The 20,964-nt window shown below is 35.5% G+C and overlaps 1 protein-coding gene across 6 annotated transcripts in view; it reads right to left on the reverse strand.

Moving 5' to 3' along the window:
- The window catches only part of Lrp1b (LDL receptor related protein 1B), a 1,890,041-nt gene that overhangs the window by 174,346 nt on the left and 1,694,731 nt on the right, over positions 1 to 20,964 (reverse strand). For all 6 annotated transcript variants that reach the window (XM_040745299.1, XM_040745298.1, XM_040745301.1 and 3 more), the window contains one exon: positions 20,591 to 20,710. In XM_040745299.1, coding sequence (XP_040601233.1) covers positions 20,591 to 20,710 — 120 coding nt within the window. The remainder of the gene's footprint in view (positions 1 to 20,590; positions 20,711 to 20,964) is intronic.

The raw sequence follows: 20,964 nt of genomic DNA on the forward strand, positions 1-20,964 counted from the left end.
CTTGTGTCTCAGAGCAGACACTGGAATTCGGATTTCTGAAGAGTGTTGAAACTTTAAAGACTATGGGTACTTTAAAGTTAGATGGAATGGAATTTTGCTGTATGATATGAGCAAACACCTATGAGTATCTAGAGTGGAATGCAGAGGTTTGAATGAGAAACACTCTATAGCTTCCGGTTTTTGAATAATACCCATTCCCTCTTTGGTGACTCTGCTTGGGGAGGCTGAAGAATGTCACTGGGAGTAGTCTTTGAAAGTTTATACAATTTGTCCTACTTACTGTTCTCTCTCTGCTTCATGTTTACAGACATGATTTCTGAGCTTCCTGATCTGACTACCTGCTACCATGCCTTCCAGTCATTACTGACTCTCTCTCTGGAACCATGAACCAAAATAAATTCTCCCTTCCGTAAGTTGCTTTTGACCCTAGTGTTTTACACCACAAAACTAACTTAAATACAATTGTATAACAAATGGTTATACTCCACACAACTCACTATGCTTCAATGGGTAGTTCTATTCCAATGGTGGCACAGACAGCCCCAGATAGACTAAATGGGTCACAAAATAGCAAAGTTTTAAATCCAGTAGAGAGACTGGAAAAGAGGAGTGGAGGAGTGACAGTGATGTGGTGCTATAAGACACTGCTGAGATGAGTATGGTCAACACATTATATACACATATGAAATTGTCAACAAACAAAATACACTAATAAAAGAAAAGGAGGCCAGAATAATAAGTTCTTCACATACACAAATGCATATTTTCTCTTTTCTAGGAGAGTTTAATGTTTTTCAATGGAGCTTCTCAAATACATCATCAAAGAAAATCTAGTTCTAGATCATTTTCAAAGGTTTCTTCACTTTAAAATTCAAAATGTGTGGTGATGACCAACTCCTTGCAGATTTACAACTCTCTGTACATAGATTGGCTCTAGGAGAGGACTCCCAAATAGGCTCAGCAGTGAAACTAGAAATAGAAATACATATGGAAACTCAAAAGTTGTAGGATATTGTGGAAGGTATTTATATAAATTCAGATTAATCCATTAATTTAATATAAATACCTTTCTTTCAACAGACCATTGCCTCTCTTTTTTATAAGTTAGCAAAAACAAATCTATGAACAGAGCAAGGATTAGATGTGTTTGCCCAAGAGAATGAATTCTACTTAGGAACATTGAGTACAAATTTGATGTGTGTAGTTATTTTCCTAAAAACGAATACACACACAAGCATGCATGTATATACACAGATACACACGCACTCACACACACACACAACACACACACACAATTGTAAATACTGAGACACACATTGTATTACAAATGAGTTGCAAAGGAAGTCCTAAGGTGATATTGATAAAATGAAATCACAGTCGGTTAGTACCAGTACTTTCACTTAAACACATTCATAAACCACAGAACCTATAGTAAGAAAGTGGACTTAAAAATACTAGATTGATATTACCAAGATTAAATTTGAAAACACAACTCCAGTCTCACTACTGTTTGTACTCCAGCTGTAGAACCATTGGTTTTCTGCTCTTTGTCATTGTTTAATAATTTTGGGTTTAGAGAAAAACCCACAGAGACTGTTCTAGACCAGACTTTCCAATAGAAAATCTGTCACTAAGAACCTATGATGTTTCCTGTTAAAATGCAACAATGCACTTACACAGATACTGGTTGGAAATTGTATCTGTCCTGAATTCCACAAAGCTGAGCAGCATATTGGCCAGCAGACAATCATCATTGTATATTCTATTCCAAAACATCTACAAATGAAAGAGTTGACACAACACTGCTTGTAACATTTGCAGACAGTCATGTCTTGGAACCATGCTAGTTATGATGTTATTTACAAAATTATTCTTTCAATGTTAAGAATATCTCTATCTCAACATGAGATCTTGACATAATTAAGCTCACACTTTTTAAGCAGATTGCAATGTTGTCATTAGTTAATTGATATAAATGAATTCTATCTCAAATGGGATTAATAGTCTGTCTTTTACTCTAAAATAAGAATGCCCAAGTTTCCTGAAGAACTCACCAACTCCAACCTTTTCTTAAAAGCAGAAACACATGTTATTGTTTTTATGAAGCCTTGGAAACCTTTGCCTTTATTTCAGAAGACATCTAAAACATATGGTTTTAGTTTAACCATCTTTTATCTTTTGAAAATCTAAATTCTTGGTGATGCAAGGCCTCTTAATGAATGAAAATAATAGAGAGAAGACTGAAAGGCAAGTGACCTGCTTCCTATCTGGACCAAAGAGTGTCTACGACTTAGGACCCTGGGCAAAGCCCCAGATCCTTTACCCACCCATCTTAGCTGCTATACAACATCCCCCTGTCAGACCCTGTAATCTACAAGTCCTAAACTGCCCAGTACTCACCCATATCCCAAGAACTCAGGGGTTCCCATAGACACAGACTTTCATTGCACAGAGAGAACTGAGAGAGAGGACTAAGAGGATTGGAACAAGAGGCAAGACACTGCCTGCACCGATTGCCGGAAGAGATGACTAGATGACAATGCAAGGATACATTCTACAACCTAAAGGACAATATGGCAACATCAGAAACTAGTAGACCTACAACAGGATGACCAGAACAGTGCAATGCAGAAGAAACAGTTCATGAAAATGATAGAGGTCCTTAAAGAAGAAAAGAAAAAAATTTAAAGCAGTGAAGAAGACAAACAAAAAAAATCAATAAATCCCTCAAAAAAAAACCAAAAAAACCTAAAACAAACAAACAATGAAACAAATCCAAGACTTGAAGAGTGAAATAGAGGCAATAAAGAAAACACAAACCAAGGGAATTTTAGAAATGGAAAATCTGGGTAAATGAACAGGAAATACAGATGCAAGCATAACCAACAGAATGCATGTGACAGAAGAAGGAATCTCATTTGTTGAAAATACTGTAAAGGAAAGAGATCCATCAATCCAAGAAAACATTAAAATGAATAGAGTCATAACACAAAATGTCCAGGAAATCTGGGATACAATGAAAAGACCAAACCTAAGAATACTAGGGATAGAAGAAGAAGAACACCACCTCAAAGGCACAGAAATACTTTTAATAAAATCATATAAATAAATATAAAAAATCATAGAAGAAAACTTTCCCAACCTAAAGAAAGAAATATCTCTAAAGACATAAGGAGTTTACAGAATACCAAATAGACTAGACCAAAGAAAAAAGCACCCTTGACACGTAATAATCAAAACACAATATATAAAGAATAAAGAAAGCATATTAAGAGCTGCAAAGGAAAAGGCCAAATAGCATAGAAAAGCAGACCCATCAGAATAACACCTTCTCAATGAAGACTCTTAAAGACAGACATTAAACAGGTTCTAAGAGACCATGGATGCCAAACCAGACTACTATACGCAGCAAAACTTTCAGTCACCACAGATGGGGAAAACAAGATATTCCATGATAAAACCAGATTTTATTAATATCTAACCATAAATCCAGTCCTAGAGAAAACACTAGAAGCAAAACTGGAACCTAAGGAGGTTAGTAGATAAACCCACACCAGAACATTCTAAAAAAGGACAAAACTACACAAACCACCACCAAAAAGTAACAGGAATCAGCAATCACTGATCATTGATATCTCTTAATATCGATGGACTCAACTTGCCTGTAAAAAGGCACAGGCTAACAGAATGGATATGTTAAAAAGATCCATCTTTTGGCTTTATACAAGAATTCAACCTCAATTTCAAAGACAGACAGAAGGTTTGCAAAAGACTTTCCATTCAAATGCAAATTATGTTTAAAGCATGAAGCTAGGGAAGGCTTCAGGGCAAAGATGTAAATATAAATGATAGAATGATAGGTATAAGCCAGGTAGAGAATGAAAGAACTTTAAGTTTTTTGCCTGGAGGGTAATGGTAATATAATTTACTTTATAACTAGAAACTAAGAATTTTTACCCATTGGACAATGTTAGGTTAATTTACATTTTCTCTTGGAAATAATACAAAGAGAAAAGCAGCTGCAATTTACACAGGATTGTGTAGACCTAAAAAAAGATTGTATTGGACAACACAGGTGCAAATGATGACCCAGACATTAAGGAGCTCTGTTGCAGTAATGTATGACATGTGAAACTGTGGGTACTTGATATCCTTAGCCCTTGTTGCCATTGTAACTTGGGAATACAGTTGATTTTAATTCACTAACATGTATGTGAATACCTTCCACTTGTCAGTATGATGATGGAAATGAATTAACATATAGGCTGAGCCAAAACATGAAGCTACTAGAAATTTTAAAAGTATCAAAAAGTAAATACAACTGAAAAACAAACCAACAAGTTTCCTCAGGACATATATGTAGCCTTTAGATGGTAGTCATAGCTCTTATCACGAAAGTAACATATAATTTTCTTACATTATATATATCCAGTAAGTGCATATAATTATACTGTAGTTATGCACACTACACATATGCATGTTAACTCTCTGCATATATATTATATAAATGTGTTCTATTTATTCACATACAGTTATCCATAGGTCATAAAAATCATTTTGTTTCACCTGCATTATAAAAATTTGACTCAAAGCTTGTTTCATCTACAAAACAGCTAAAGAAATGTGCTAGTAAGACAATATTCCTGGAAAAGTTTGAGGAAAATATAATACTTGACCAAAAATTAAAATATGTGATTTTATTCATTCAATTGTTTGTCACTGGCCATCCAATTATGTCTTCCTGTGGAAGACAGCATTTCTGCCAAGTATAGCAGCCTGGTAAAAGGTTGCCTGAAATCAAGAATATAATGCATTAGTTTGTATTGGGGAAATGCATTATATACTTGAATTTCAAAGTCAGAAAAGAGGACAGGGAGAAGTTTGGGGAGTAGAAGGATTTACTGACAAAAGTAATACAGTACAAATCTTTTAGATAGTCTTAATTCTAATTTTTAGACTGAAAATAATTAGAAGCACTATTTAATAAAATAATTATTGATAATTAATAATTATTGATAATATATTTTCAGTCTTTATCAACTTTAAAAGGGGATTTGAGTATTTTTATCTGAAAAACTATAATTCACCATTTATTCATGTCCATAAATAAAATTATATAGATTGTCCAATAGAGGGATAACCAGACATAAATTAGACATAATTTAGTACTGACTTTATAGTATTGAGTCTTATTTCTACTTTTCATGCTTAAATTTGTCTCCAGATTCATGATGTAAGGATGGACTAAATATGTTATGTAAAATTATGTTTTTCAAGGAAACTTCCCCAGACTCAGAGTAAATTTGTGAACATTCATCAAATTTACATACATTTGAAGAAATACCTCCCCAAAGCTGCAGTGTCACAATGTAACATAATCTGAGATAAACTTGGCCTGTTGGGGGAAGTGAATTCCTTGACCAGTAAATATGATGCTTTCAGTATATATCCAAAAGAGGACAAAATAGCATATCTAGCTCCAAGTCAGTAAGTTATGGGTATCACAACAGATAATTTCAAGTTTTCCCACGATGCTATGTAAGACAGAATATTAGTGAAAAATCTCCAAAATTTCTTATCTGGTCCTATACCATGTCTATTGCCTTACACAAAACTTAAGTCCAAATGGATCAAAGACCTCAACATAAATCCAACCACACTGAAACTCTTAGAAGAGAAAGTGGGAGATACACTTCAATGAGTTGGTACAGGAGACTGCTTCCTGAACATAACACCAATAGCACAGACAGTGAGGTCAACAATTAACAAATGGGACCTCCTGAAACTAAGAAGCTTCTGTAAGACAAAGGACACAGTCAACAAGACAAAAAGACAGTCCACAGAATGGGAAAAGATACTCATTTACCCCACATCTGACAGAGGGCTGATCTCCAAAATTTACAAAGCACTCAAGAAGCATGTTTCCAAAACACCAAAGGATCCAATTAAAAAGTGGGCTACAGAACTAAATAGAGAATTCTCAACAGGGGAGTCTAAAATGGCTGAGAGACACTTGAGAAAGTGCTCAACATCCTTAGCCATCAGCGAAATGCATATCAAAACAACTCTGAGATACCATCTTACTCCTATCAAAATGGCTAAAATAAAAAACACCAAAGAAGACAATTTATGCTGGAGAGGAGGTGGAGAGAGGAGAACACTCCTCCACTGCTGGTGGGAGTGCTGATTCCTTCATCCACTTTGGAAATCAGTATGGAAATTCCTCAGGAAAATGGGAATCAATCTACCACAAGACCCAGCAATTCCACTCTTAAGCATATATCCAAAAGATGCAAATTCATACAACAAGGACATCTGCTCCACTATGTTCATAGCAGCATTATTTGTAATAGCCAGAACCTGGAAGCAACCTAGATGCCCCTCAACTGAAGAGCGGATAGAGAAAATGTGGTACATTTACACAATGGAGTACTACTCAGCAGAAAAAAAACAATGGAATCCTGAAATTCTCAGGTAAATGGATAGCACTAGAAGAAACCATCCTAAGTGAGGTAACAAAAAGACAAACATGGTATGTACTCACTCATATATGGATTTTAGACATGGATCAGGATAGTGCCAGGCTGCACTTCCACTGACAGAGAGTCTGGGAAACAGGACATAACCTAAGAGAGATATGCATGGTACCCCAGAGAAGAGGAATGAAGCAAGATCTTCTGAACAGACTGGGAACACGGCAAGGGGTGGGAGGGAGAATGGGAGCTGGGAAGAAGAGAGGGGGAGAAGAGGAAGAGAGAGTAGGTCATGGTGGAACAGGAAGTTTGAGTGGAGGTAAAATAGGGGGAGAACAGGATGAGAAAAAAAAAGTTTAGTTCTGTCATTCTAGTTAGCTTTGATATTCTGGATGAAAGCCTCTCTGATTTAATAAACTCCGTCTTTATAGAATTATATCAAATTAAGACCAATTTCACTGATAATTTTTTTTACATTCATGATATGCATTAGGCTTGAAACTTAAGCCATGATCACTGAACAGTTCTTGCACACACAGATTTTGTCAGTGGCATTATTTTGAACTGGCCTGTGTCAAATGATGGCAGTAAGAAGCAGTGTAGCTTTAGGTGGTTCAGTAGTACTCTCAGATTGTCTATGGCACATACCTACACAGTGCTAATCCTACTCTGGTTTATCCAGTGCAGTTAACACAATGGTCAGTTTGAAACTATTTAAATAGCATTCTTCTACCTGTATTCATTTATCTATTCCAATCTTTTTGCTCTGAGCCTGTCTGTCTTATGTTTTTGCAAACCACACAGCTCGAGGACATTGCATTGAACACTGGTTAAGACAATACAACTAGTATTTATTTCCTCTGATCCAAATATCTGCTGCCTCCTTCTTAAGTGGGTGACAATTAGAAAAGTATTGATACTCTTGAGCATTACACCTCTGTTTGTGAAATAGGAATAATAATAACATTTTTACAGATTTTTATGAGAAGTATATATTATTCACATAAAGCACTTGTTGAATACCTATCACATAATATCTTTTCAAAACTCTTAATTATTCCTAATAATAAACTCCTATGAATTTTGTGAGTCACAAATATGATTACTTTATGATGTCAGGTATTTTTAATGTATTTAAACAAGATATAAATATGCAAAAGTAAGCTTAGTTAAACCCATAAAATATCAAAAGGAAACAGATTACATAAATATAACCTACGGTTTCCTGGATGGATATTTTTGGTTAGTGTTAAAAATTTTTTATGTTGTCCTGTATACAAAATGAGAGGATTTGATGGGAGGGATCTTTGCAGTTCAATCTGCTATGCCATGTCTCAACTTCTTATTTGTAAAACTGTCTCAATTCTTATGAATTTCTAATTCTAATTTTAGGAAATATTTATAAAGTTATGCTTGGAGTATTTTCTCAGGTCTTTCAAAACTGGAAACTTAAAAGAAAATATGTATTACTTACAGTTTTTGCTACTAAGCTTAATTTCCTTCTAACTGAGTGAGAGATCCTTTACTCAGAAATTCTTCATGAACAACCAATACTCAAACATCATGCAATACTTTTTAATGACTAGAGATGGCTACCTATTGGTATTTGATAGCCAATAGTTACTTTATAGCACACTGGTGATAGCCATCTTGTAATTTTGACCATAGTTAAGATCACTGTGCAGGAATAAGTAGTCAATTATCCCAAAAGATTGTATTCTTAGATCAATATTCAACATTTGAGAGGGTGTATACAGATGCCAAAAAACTCTAATTTCATAAAAAGTATGTCTAGTACACATACAACAAAACAATGTAGCAACCAACCATTTATGGAGAATTGTAAAAAACAGCTAAAAAATCTATGTGAAATGTTTAATTCACTGGTACACAATTACAATTGTTAACTGAGTGCTCTATAAAATGTATGTGGCAAAACCATGACTAATTTGAATTAAATAATATGTTGAATTTCCTTTACTATATTTTGGTTTCAGATGCACAGCTATTTTTAAAAGATTAAAATATAGTTAGATGGTCCAAATCTAAGCCTCACAGCTACTGTCCATGGGTCCAAATCCAAGCCTCACAGCTACTGTCCATGGACTACCACCTTACATTAGTCCTCTAAATTATGGGCAAAGAAAGAGAAGAAGATATAATGAAGACCAAGAAAATATTTTCAGTAAAATCAAAGAAGAAAAATTTCCAAACAAAAAGAAAGAGATCCCATATATGTACAGGAGGCCTATAGAACACCAAGTAAACAAGAACAGACAAGAAATTTTCTATGACACATTATTGCTGTAATATAAAAAGCATGGGCTAAAGAACAGGTATTGAAATGTGAGAGAGAAAGGGCAGGTCACTTAAAAAGGCAAGAACATTAAATAACACCAAATCTCTCAAAATAAAATTTTAAAATAGGACAAGACAGATGGACTCCAGGTCTGGAAACCAGAGCCACCAACCCAGGTTATTTCCTACAGAAAAAGTATGTTAAAAATGAAGTTAAAATAAAAAGCTTCAAAGATAAGAAAAATTAAAGCATAAATGATAACTAAGCCTGCATTAAAGAGGTTGCCAGAGTGAATACTTCAACCACAGAGAATAAATAAGACATACTAAAAAGTCACATGCAACAATAACAACAACAAAATACCAGAACAGGAACAGAAAGAGTGAACATATTCCAGTTTGTATTTCTGGGTCTGGGTTACCTAACTGAGCATGATTTTTCTCTAGTTAAATCCATTTACTCCCAGATTTAATTTTGTGACATCTGATTAATACTCTATTTTGTATTAATTCTTTGGCTGAAGGGCATCTAGGTTGTTTCCTGTTTCTTGCTATTATGAATAACACTGCTATGAACAAAGATGAGAAAGTATCCTTATATAAGATGGAGTATCCCTTGGGCACATATCCAGGAGTGATGGAGCTTGGTCTTGAGGTAGATCGATTTCCCAATTTTCTGAGAAACTACCATATTGATTTTCTGAGTTGCTGTACAATTTTGCACTCCCACCATCAGTGGAGGAGTATTCTCCTTGCTCCACATCCTCAGAACCATGAATTGTCACTTGTATTTTTAATTTAACAATTCTGGTAGGTTTAAGATGGAATCTCACAGTAGTTTTGATTTGTATTTCTCAGATGGCTAAGGACATTGAACATTTCTTAGTGCTTCTTGAACATTTGAAATTTCTCCTTTGAGAACTCTCTATTTAAATATGTACCCCATTTTTAATTGGGCTATTTCACTGATAAGTGTCTAGTTCATTGATTTTTTTTTGGATTTTGAAAATTAGCTACCTGTCAGATATGGTATGATTGAAAATATTTTCCCGTTCTGCAGAATGCAGATTTCTTTCTACATGGTGGCCTATCTCTTAGAGAAGCTCTTCAGTTTCATGAGATTCCATTTATTAATTGTCAATCTTAGTACCTGCACCATTGGTGTTCTCTTCAGAATGTTGTCTCCTGTGCCAATGCACTCAAGGTTATTCTCCACTATCTCTTCTATCAGGTTCAAGGTATTTGATTTTAATTTGGTGCTAAGTTTTGTAGGGAGGTAATAGATATAGACATATTTGCATTTTTCTACATGAAGAAATCCAGTTATACCAGTGAATTAGTTAAAGGTGTTTTTTTTTCTTTTCTCCATTGTATACTCCCAGATTTCTTTATTAAAAAACAAGTGTCCACAGGTGTGTGGCTTTAAATCTGCATTTCTGGGGGGCTTTGCTTTGATTCAATTGATCAGCTGATCTGTTTGCAAGTCAATATCATATGAATTTTTAGTATTATAGCTCAGTAGTAGACCTTGAAATCAGGGGTGGTGACACTTCCAGATGTTCTTTTATAGTACAGGATGGTTTTATCTATCCTGTTTTTTTATTTTCTGGTGAAGTTGAGTATTGTTCTTTAGTCTATAAAGAATTATGTTTGAATTTTGATGGCTATTGCATTGAATTTGTACATTGCCTTTGGTGAGATGGCGATTTTTATTATGTTAATCCTACTTATACATAAACATGGGAAATCTTTCCATCTTCTGACATCTTCTTCAACGTCTTCTTCCTTCAAAGAGTTGAAGTTCTTGTCATACAGTTCTTAATTGTGCTAGACCAGGGATACCCTAAAATATTGTATATTATTTGTGGCTGTTGTTCATGATGTTGTTTCCCTGATTTCTTTCTAAACCCACTTATGCTTTTGATATAAGAGTACTACATTGCCTTTATTATGTTTAGGTACATTCCTTGCATCTCTGATATCTCCAAGACTTTTATCATGAAGTTTTGTTGGATTTTATCTAGGAAATTTCAGCATTGAATGAGATAATAATGTGATATTTTTCTTTCATTTTGTTTATATAAGCGGTTACATTGACAGATTTTTGTATGTTGAACATCCCCATATCTCTGGAATAAGGCCTACTTGATCGTGATGAATAATCTTTATTATGCGTTCTTAGTAAGTATTGCACTGAGTATTTTTCACCAATGTTCAAGAGGGAATTTTATCTGCAACTATCTTTCTTTGTTAAGTATTTTTGTAGTTTGGTGTATCTGGGTGATTATGGCCTCATAATATGATTTTCACAATGTTTCTTCTGGATCAGGTAGGGGGTGAAAAGTGGAGTGAGAAAGTACTTGAAAAGACAATGGGAATTAGTGGGTATTTCAGGGCAGTGTTCAGGGCAATGGTAACTCCCAAGAATCTACTGTGCTAAGACTCCTACTAAAGTGGAAGGGGGGTTACTGAACCTGAATGAGCCACCTCATGGAAACAGGCAAGACATCCAGGGGAGGTATTGGACCACTATTCCATGTAGAAAACCTTCTAATTACATTTTGTTTTGTCAAAGAGATGTGCTGCAGTAAAGGTGGTATAGAAATTATGGGAGTGGCCAACCAATGGCTGTTCCAGCTTGAGACACATGCCATGAAATTGAGGAGACCACCCTTGACACTGCCTGGGGGGACAGAGACCAAAGTCTGGATAGCTTAGAGACCTAGCATAGAACTGGAAAAAAAACAAGTCAATGAAAAGATTATTAATGATACTCTGCTATAATTCTAGGCAGCCTAGCATAATCATCATCAGAGTGGCTTCACCAAGCAACTGATGGAAACAGATGCAGAGACCCACAGCCAAGACTTAGACAGAGCTCAGAAAATTCTGTGAAAGATAGGGAGGATTATAGGAGGCAGGTAAAAGGAAACACAACAAAACTTGAAATAACTGTGGGTCTTAGGGGCTCACAGAGACTAATGTCAGAAAGCCCATATGGGTCTGACCTAGGTCCTTTGGGTAAATATTATGATATGTAAGCTGATCTTTTTGTGAGACCTGTAGAAGGAACAGGTGCTGTTTTTGATGCTTTGCCTGTTTGGGGGAGCTTTTTCCCCTACTAGGTTACCTGTCCAGCCACAATGTGAGAGGAGGTGCCTAGACTTATTGTAACAAGATATGCCATGTTTGGTTAATATCCCTTTGAGTCTTGACCTTTTCTTAAGGGAAACAGAGGAGGAATGGATTCGGGGAGTGAAAAGTGTGGTGGTAGAGAGGGACTAAGAAGAGTAGAGGAAGAAGAAACTGTGGTCAAGAAGGAATATACAAAAGAATAATAAATTTTAAAGTTTTTAACCTTTATAAACACATGATTTAAAACATAAAAGAAAAGCAATAGATAAAAAGAAAACCAAAGGTGCTGGGCAAGTCTGTAAGACAGTTTCTTAATTAGAATATTTAAGGAGGGAAGACCTGTACTTAATCTTATATTCATAGTTAACATAGCATAACATGGAAGCAGCAAGCTTTTCTTTTTGTCTGTTTGCCCCAAATGTCACTGGCAAGTTTGTCTACTCTGTTGATGTGGCCAATGTTAAATCTAACTTCTTCAGGATTCCAAGATAGACTGAAAGACAATAACTCTTCAAGAATCCTTACAGATCCTAAATTAGGATTAAGAGACATGCAGCTTCATGGAGTGAACATCATCAAAGTCTCATCCTTTCTGTTGTGTTGAATTCATTTTTGGAATAGCTAGAATATATCCTGTGAGTCACTCTAAAAAATCATATTTGGTATCAGTTTCATTCCTTTAGAGACACACAACAAATACACCACATTATGGTAAAAGAATCAAGCAAGTGTAACTAAGAAACATCAAAAAATTAATCAATATATAAATGTGGGTCTTCAAACCAGAACTTATCAAAGGAAACAGACATAAAGAGGATCACTTGTTCCTCATTAAAGGGAAAATGCTACACTGTATCCTAAACATACTTGCACTAAACATAGGAGGAGCACAAAATTTCAGTAAAATAAGCACAATTATACCAAAAACAACAGACGAACTGCAACATGATGGCTCTGGATCTGTATCCTACTCCAGTCTCATCAATAGCAAAGTGATTGAGAAAAATAACAACAAACTAAAAAACTAAATAGAGATATCTTAGAGTTAAAATATCAAATGGACCTAACAGTTATCTACAAAACATTCCACCTAAACACCAAATGATACTCATTCTTTACATAAAGCCCATATAGCGTTAGTCAAAATCAACCATATATAAGGGCACAAAATATCCATCAACAAACAGGAAAACTGAAATTACATCCTATGTAACCACAATGGCATGAAGCTAGATAGCAACAGCAACAAAAACTACAGAAGCTACCAAAAAAAAAAACCTCTTGTGGAAGATAAACTACCCCACTATAATAAAAATAGTGTCAAAGAATACACCAATCAAAAGTATAAAAATATCTAGAATAAAAGGAAATGAAAGAGCAGCCTCAGATGTACGCCTGAACTTCAGGCAAAGAGCAGCTGCAACAGAGGGAGGTTCCAGATTAGGGCCCTGAGCAGTGTCAAGGGAGCCCCAGACCTGGATCAGTGTCAGAGGGAAGCCCCAGCCTCAGGGCCAGCAGCTAGAAGTGATCACCTGGTGAATGGACAGCAGTGTGAAAAGCCACACACAAGATATGCTCTTTACTTTTACTTACCCTTAAAGAATAATTTTAAATCATGACGACCAAATGGAGAATTTTGGTGGGTAATCTTTTACAATAAGAAAAAAATGGGAACATCATTTTGAAGGCGAATATTTTAAATAACACAAATAAACAATAACATACTGTCAATGTCCTTAATACAGGAAGAGCTGACATCTCAGACTAAAAGTCAGCTCAGCTCCCCATCAACCCCCATTATTTTCTAAGACAGCATTGTTCATAGTTGAGATAACTATAATAATTATTATCTTGGAATTATTATATGTCGCAGAGAGCTAATGTCTGAAATCGAACCTTCACAAGTAATGTTGATACTTGGATCCTCAAAGTTATTTTTAGAAGAACACATCTGTTTATTTAAATATGATTTTTAAGAGCTGTATATTTTTACTTACACATAGACGCTTCATCAAGTGTTAGCAATTAAAATACAAAGCTAAGCAAACATAATAACAGTTGAAAATACAAGTGACACTGTCCTTGGTAGTTTTGATTTTAGCCATTCTGGGCAGTATAAGATGGTATCTTGGAGTTGTTTTGATTTGCATTTCCCTGATAGTTAAGGATGTTGAATACTTTCTTAAGTGTCTTTCAGCCATTTTACATTCCTCTATAGAGAATTCTCTATTTAGTTCTGAACCCCACTTTTAATCAAATTGTTTGGTGTTTTGGTGACTAGCTTCTGGAGTTCATTGTATATTTTGGAGATCAGCCCTCTGGTAGATGTGAGTTTGGTGAAGATCTTTTCCCATTCTATGGGCTGACACTTTGTCTTGTTGACTATGTTCTTTTCCTTACAGAAGCTTCTCAGTTCCAGGAAGTCCTATTTATTAATTGTTGATCTCAATGTCTGTGCTAGTGATCATGAAGTGATCTCCTGTACCGATTTGTTCAAGAGTACTTCCCACTTTCTCTTCTAAAAGGTTCAGTGTGGTTGGATTTATGTTGAGGTCTTTGATCCATTTGGACTTAAACTTTATTCATGATAATAGATATGGACCTATCATCAACCTTCTACATGTCAGATCCAGTTATGCCAGCACCATCTGTTGACAATGCTTTCTTTTTTTCCATTGCATAGTTTTAGCTTTTTTGTCAAAAATTAGGTATTCATAGGTGTGTCCACTAAAATCAGGATCTTCAATTTGATTCCATTGGTCTACCAGTCGGTTTTTGTGCCAATACAAAGCTGTTTTCATTACTATAGCTCTATAGTAGAGCTTTAAGTCAGTGATGGTGATGCCTCTGGAAGATAATTTTTGTACAGGGTTGTTTTGACTATCCTGTTTTGTTGTTGTTGTTTTTCCATATAAAGTTGAGTATTGCTCTTTCAAGGTCTGTGAAGAATTGTGCTGGAGTTTTGATGGGGATTGCATTGACTCTGCATATTGCTTTGTTAAAGATTGCCATTTTTAATGTGTTGATTCTACCTACCTAAGAGCATGGGAGATCTTTCCATTTTCTCGTATATTATTTAATTACTTTCTTTAAAGACTCAAAGTTCTTGCTACATGGGTCTTTCACTTGTTTGGTTTGTGTTGTCCCAAGAAATTTTATGTTGCTGTGGCTATTATAAAGGATGATGTGTCTCTGATTTCTTTCTCAACCCATTTATAGTCTGTGTGTAGTAGGGTTGTTGATTTCTTTGAGTTAATCTTGTAATTTTATACCCTGCCATTTTGGTGAAGGTATTTGTCAGCTGTGGGAAATAAAAAACACCAATGATAGTCTTTGCTAGAGAGGATGTAGAGAAAGGGAATATTCTTCTATTGCTGCTGGGAGTGCCAACTTGTGCGGCCACTTTGGAAATCAGGTTATCGGGTTCTCAGGAAAATTGGAATCAGTCTACCTCATGATCCAGCAATTCCACTCTTAGGTTATACCCAAATGCACATTCATACAACAACAAAATATGTTCAGCTATGTTCATAGCAGCTTTGTTTGTAATAGCCGGAACCTGGAAGAAACCTAGATGTCCCTCAACTGAAGAATGGATGGAGAAAATTTGGTACATTTATACAATGGAATGTTACTCAGTGGAAAAAAAACAATGAAATACTGAAATTCACAGGCAAATGGATGGAACCAGAAGAAACCATCCAGTGTGAGGTAACCCAGTCACATAAATACAAGCATGGTACGTACTCACTCATATATGGATTTTAGGCATAGAACAAAGGATTACCAGCCTGAAATCCACATCACCAGAGCAGTTAGGAGACATGGAGGACCCTAAGAGAGACATACATGGTTCCCAGAGAAGGGAAAAGGGACAAGATCTACTGAGCTAATTGGGAACATGGAGGAGAGGGGAGAGAGAGTTAGGAGAACTGGAAGGGGAGAAGAGGACAAGAGGGAGAAGGAAGATTGAGTCTGGGGAAGAACAGAGGAGAGCAATAAAAAAGATACGATAATAGAGGCAACCATTATAGGTTTAAAGACAAATATGGCCATAAGGAAATGTCCAGAGATCTATAAGGATAACCCCAACTAACAATCCAAACAGTATTGGAGAGACTTCCTTAAATGTCCTTCCTGTATAATGAGATTGCTGTCTACTTTAATTGCCATCCTAGAGCATTCATCCAGTATCTGATGTAGGCAGAAGCAAGCATTCACAGCTAAGCACTGAGCAATACTCCTGGACTCCAGTTTTAGAGAGGGAGGAAGAATGAGCGAAGAAGTCAAGATCATGCTGGAGAAACCTACAGAACCGTGTGACCTGATCTAATTAAAGTATACGGATCTGACTTGTAAAGATTGGTTACCAACATTGACCTGAACCAAACCTTCTGAATGTGGGTGCCAGTTGGAATGCCTGTGCAGTCTATGGGACCTCTAACAGTAGAACCAGTATTTATCCCTAGTGTACAAATGGACTTTAGGAGCCCATTCCTTATGGAGAGCTACTATTTCAGCCCAGATATATAGAGGAGGGGCTAGGCCCTCCCCCAAATGATGTGACTGATTTTTATGATCCTCCATGGAAGGTCTCACTGTCCTTGGGGATCAGGTGGGGGTGGGTTAGGTGTGGTTGGCAGGGGGCATGTGAGGATGGGAGGGAGAGTGACCAGAGGAGATTAGATGATATGTAAAATGATTGTTTCTAAATAAAAAAGGAAAATATAAGTGAGTTGAATCTTTTTTGAAAATGTTACTCCAAAGTCTACTTAAGTGGGGTTTTATACAGCAAAATATCATCAACAAGCATTTTTTTAAAAAGCCACTCCTAGAAATCTGAGTTTAACGCTTAAGCTTAGTATTTAGCTTTCTTTTTCTATAAATATAATGCTTTTTTTCTCTTCATTTGCTATTGTAAATCTTCACTCTGATTCATAAAAAAGTATTCACGGCTACTACTTTTTGTCATTTCTGAGAGTTAAATACATTAAAAAGAATAATAAAAATCATTTCAAAGTTTTTCAAACAAAGAAATCATAGAACATGAGCTGCTCAGTGATATTTTTAAAGAAAACGACTACCTCAACCACATGTTTTTTTAAAAAGTTCATTTCTATTTCAACTCAGTTTAAATTCCTAGTAGACAAAACACTCTTTTCTCTCAGTTTACTACAGGTCTCTCCAGAACTTGGAATATTTGGCAGGTTACCTGCCACTTGTGTGTGCTTACTCTTAGCTTCTTGCAACAAATTCTAAATTTCATAGTCTATTTTGTGAATACAGGAAGAAAATAAACAGCAGGATCAAGAAATTACTGCACATCCTTCTGGGGGACAGTCTGTCAATGACATAAGGTCAGTAAAATCTTGGAAACCTAACTATTCCAAAACAAAATATATTTTCTTCCTTCCTTCCTTCCTTCCTTCCTTCCTTCCTTCCTTGCTTCCTTCCTTCATTTCTCTCTCTCTCTCCCTCTCTTTCTCAATCTCTCTTTTTTCTACTTCATTACTCTCTTTTCCTTTCTTTGTCTTTCTTTCTTTCCCTCTTTCTTTTGAAAGTATACAGATAGAGAGACAGAGACAGAGACAGGATAGAGAGAAACAGCATCCTATCAGTACAAGGAGAAAAGAGAAAAATTCTCAAAACAAATAGATGAAAGAAAAACATACTATATGCATAAACAGCTTTAAAGAACTACCATTTTGAAATATTACGGAAATAACAAAATTTTCTTTGAACAAGTAAATAATTTCCCGCCTTCCAAACTTTAAAAACATTCATTTTCATTATACTTACTTGTATGCTTAGAAATATGTTACTGACTCATTACATTTGAGAGATTACCGCTGCTGAAAGAAGAATAGCATTGGGCCAACTCTTAAAAGAGCAACATGGAGCTCTGGGATTGTGTTATAAAGGTTTAAAATTAGATCATCAGCCAGAAACTCTACTCTGAGATGTATAGAATGAAAGGTGTACAGATATGCTATGGTATAATGACTCCTCAGGATGTTAGGGGCTTTTTGTAAATCAATCATCAGAGTGAGATAAGTATAAGGTGAGAATCAGTAAAACAAGATGCCTTTTTGTAGGCACAATCATGTGCATCTGTGAAAGTCAGTTCAAGAGGTCCCATGTGTCACTAGAAATTTAAGACCAGAGTAGGGTTTGGATATATATGAAAGCTTGGGCTTTTATAAGTATAATGACTCAGTACTCTGAACTCCATTGCACAGGCTTTCAAGAAATCTCTCAAGGTGTTCATGGATAGATACACTTCCATTTTTTAAGAATAAAGTCCTGCTATCAAGTTCCTGTAAATATCTCCAAAGAGAGATACTTTAGCAATATTTCAGTTTCCTTCTTAACCCAAATGCCTCTAGTCCTACCATAGCACACATAGCCCTAAAACAATGAGGAGGTTCATACTACTTTTTGCTACTCAAAATATACTGCATTAGTTTGTAACTGATATTAAAATATAGGAAATGCAGATTTAAATCACTAAGTAGATAACAGTGTTCATGTGCCATCCTTTTAAAATTTCTCCAGTGCATTGCTGTAGAATAAACATTTGCAAAGTGCTATTTTAAATGTAAATTGGAGTAAAAGCACAAATGATTGAGGACAACTATCACTTATTACATTGTTCTAATTACAGGTATGTGTGCTGGAACTGAGTTGACTCCTCAGCCTCAATCCAGGATCCAAAGAATAAATACAGTTCAATTCTTAACCGACTATAGGGTGAATGAAGTCTTGCTTCTGGGTTTTGTCAAACCTATTCAAAATGAACATCCATGTAAAATGTGTACAACACAGGTTTATTAGATATTTTGCATTTAACTTATTAAAAATTTTTATTTTTTTACAATAGATAGAAATTACCTTCAGCAAGAAAATGGATTAATTTCTTGTCTATACAACATTTATATACTGAAATATTAGGAAATAATAAGTCTCAAAAACAACAGAAAACATGATGTAATTTGTGAATTTTAATTTATTTTCTGTGTTTCTACATGTGTATTTGTTTTAGTCAGTAATTGAGCACCCAGACACAGCACATATGTGAAGGCCAAAGGACCATTCTCTTGAAAAAGCCATATGTCTCCTGCAACATTTTCAGACGATGGGATCAGACTCTGTTCATCAGGCCTGCATGCAAATACCTCTACCCACTGTGTCATATTTCTGGTCCTCTGGTATGGATAGCACAGCTTTCTATCCATATGTATTTGTTATAATAGTTCCTAATTTCATATATATCTGCTACATATTTAGAACTACTAATTTCTTATTGTCCAAAGGCATAGACAGCCATGTATTTTTTTTTTTGGTTTTACGAGACAGGGTTTCTCTGTATTGTTTTGGAGGCTGTCAGTCCAGCCTGGCCTTGAACTCACTGAGATCCGCCTGCCTCTGCCTCCCGAGTGCTGGGATTAAAGGCGTGCGGCACCACCGCCCAACTGATGGCCATGTATTACAGAAAAAAAAATCATCCTTTGTTTTTGGTTGAATATGCTCAATGTCATGATGGAATAATCACAAAGAAGAAAATAAAAAGCTACCATAGAAAGATCAAGTCTTGCTAGTATCATCGTTACCAGCACTTTCATTTCTAATAATTGGTCAAGCAGTACTTTTTACTGAATTATATAATCTACCAAAAACAATGTCATGTAATAGTTTCTGGATTATACTACAAAAGTTACATTCTTGCTAGTAATTTAAATTTAATACCTCATCTTAGTTGCCTTGATTAAAAACTTTGCAGAAGACAACATGGCAAACAATGCAGGGAAATTAACTTGCTCAGCAAAGTGCCTAATATTGGGGGGAATGATGAATAGTTTGGGTGGAGACTTTATGTTTATCTATGCATAACAAGTGGTAACTGACAATTACAGGATACCAAGATAAACTATAATGGCTGTGTGTTATGAAGACAGTTTTATGGAATTGTATTAAGAAAATGACTTAACACTTGTCATTTTTGCTCTCCAATATAAATGGAATTTCAGAGCCTTATGATTTTAATTATCCTCTCAATAAGGAATCCATCTCTTCTAATCAATTAGCAGTTTAAATGCTAATTGCTTTCTCTTCTATGAGTGCCATGTTGAAGCATTAGCCTACAAAAGGGATGGTATTAGTATTTAATAAATGTTGATAAAATGAGTTGGATTTAAGATCTGCTTTTCATCCCATCTTGGTCTTGATACTTTCAAAACAGAATACCTTGCAGTATTCAATGACTATATTGTTTACTCAAAAATTTTAGGGAACATTGTACCAGAATATAATTGCAAACATTAACACGTCAAAAACAATTTTCACAATCATTGTCATCCATTAAAATGGGACCAATATTTTACTCACTTTCCTATTTTTCCATTGTGTTTTGAATTACCCTATGATCTCTCTGAACAGCTTATCCTTTTTATTTGCTTCCATCTTCTCCTGTGCCTTTTGTAAACAGCTCATCAGCTTCATTTCCTTCCTTCTCAGTCTGTTTTCTGCAAACAGCTCACCTACGTTCGTTAGGACTCTCAGAACACAAGAAAACACTTGTCCATGTACACTTTCTTCTGGACAGTGTTGAGTTTTTTTTCTCTGTATTTAGTTAAGACTATGGTACCAGGGCATGGAGCTGACCTTTGTAGCCACAAAGCACTCACCACAGTTGGCCTCATCGGAGGCATCTGCACAGTCTGGGTCCTCATCACAAACCCACAGCTTGGAGATGCAATGCTTTGTCGTCTTGCATTGGAAATAGTCAGGAGAGCAGCTGTTTTCAGCTTAAGAAAAAGAATATCTTTTAATGTGCAACATTCAGCACAAATGGATATGCTATTTATAAAGATACTACACAAGAACTTGTGACAGTTCAAGGACAACATCTCCTTTCATTAATGGGGTAGCGAGCAGAGAAAACTTGAGGTTTTATTCTTTTAGTATGCACCCAATTGACTCTCCAACTGGAAATAGAAAGAAACACCTATTTTTTTATGATTATACATGAATAAAATCAGTGTTTTCAAATGAGCCACAG

This window comes from Mesocricetus auratus, unplaced genomic scaffold (assembly GCF_017639785.1).
Source record: "Mesocricetus auratus isolate SY011 unplaced genomic scaffold, BCM_Maur_2.0 Super-Scaffold_100004, whole genome shotgun sequence".
NCBI classification, from domain to species: domain Eukaryota; kingdom Metazoa; phylum Chordata; class Mammalia; order Rodentia; family Cricetidae; genus Mesocricetus; species Mesocricetus auratus.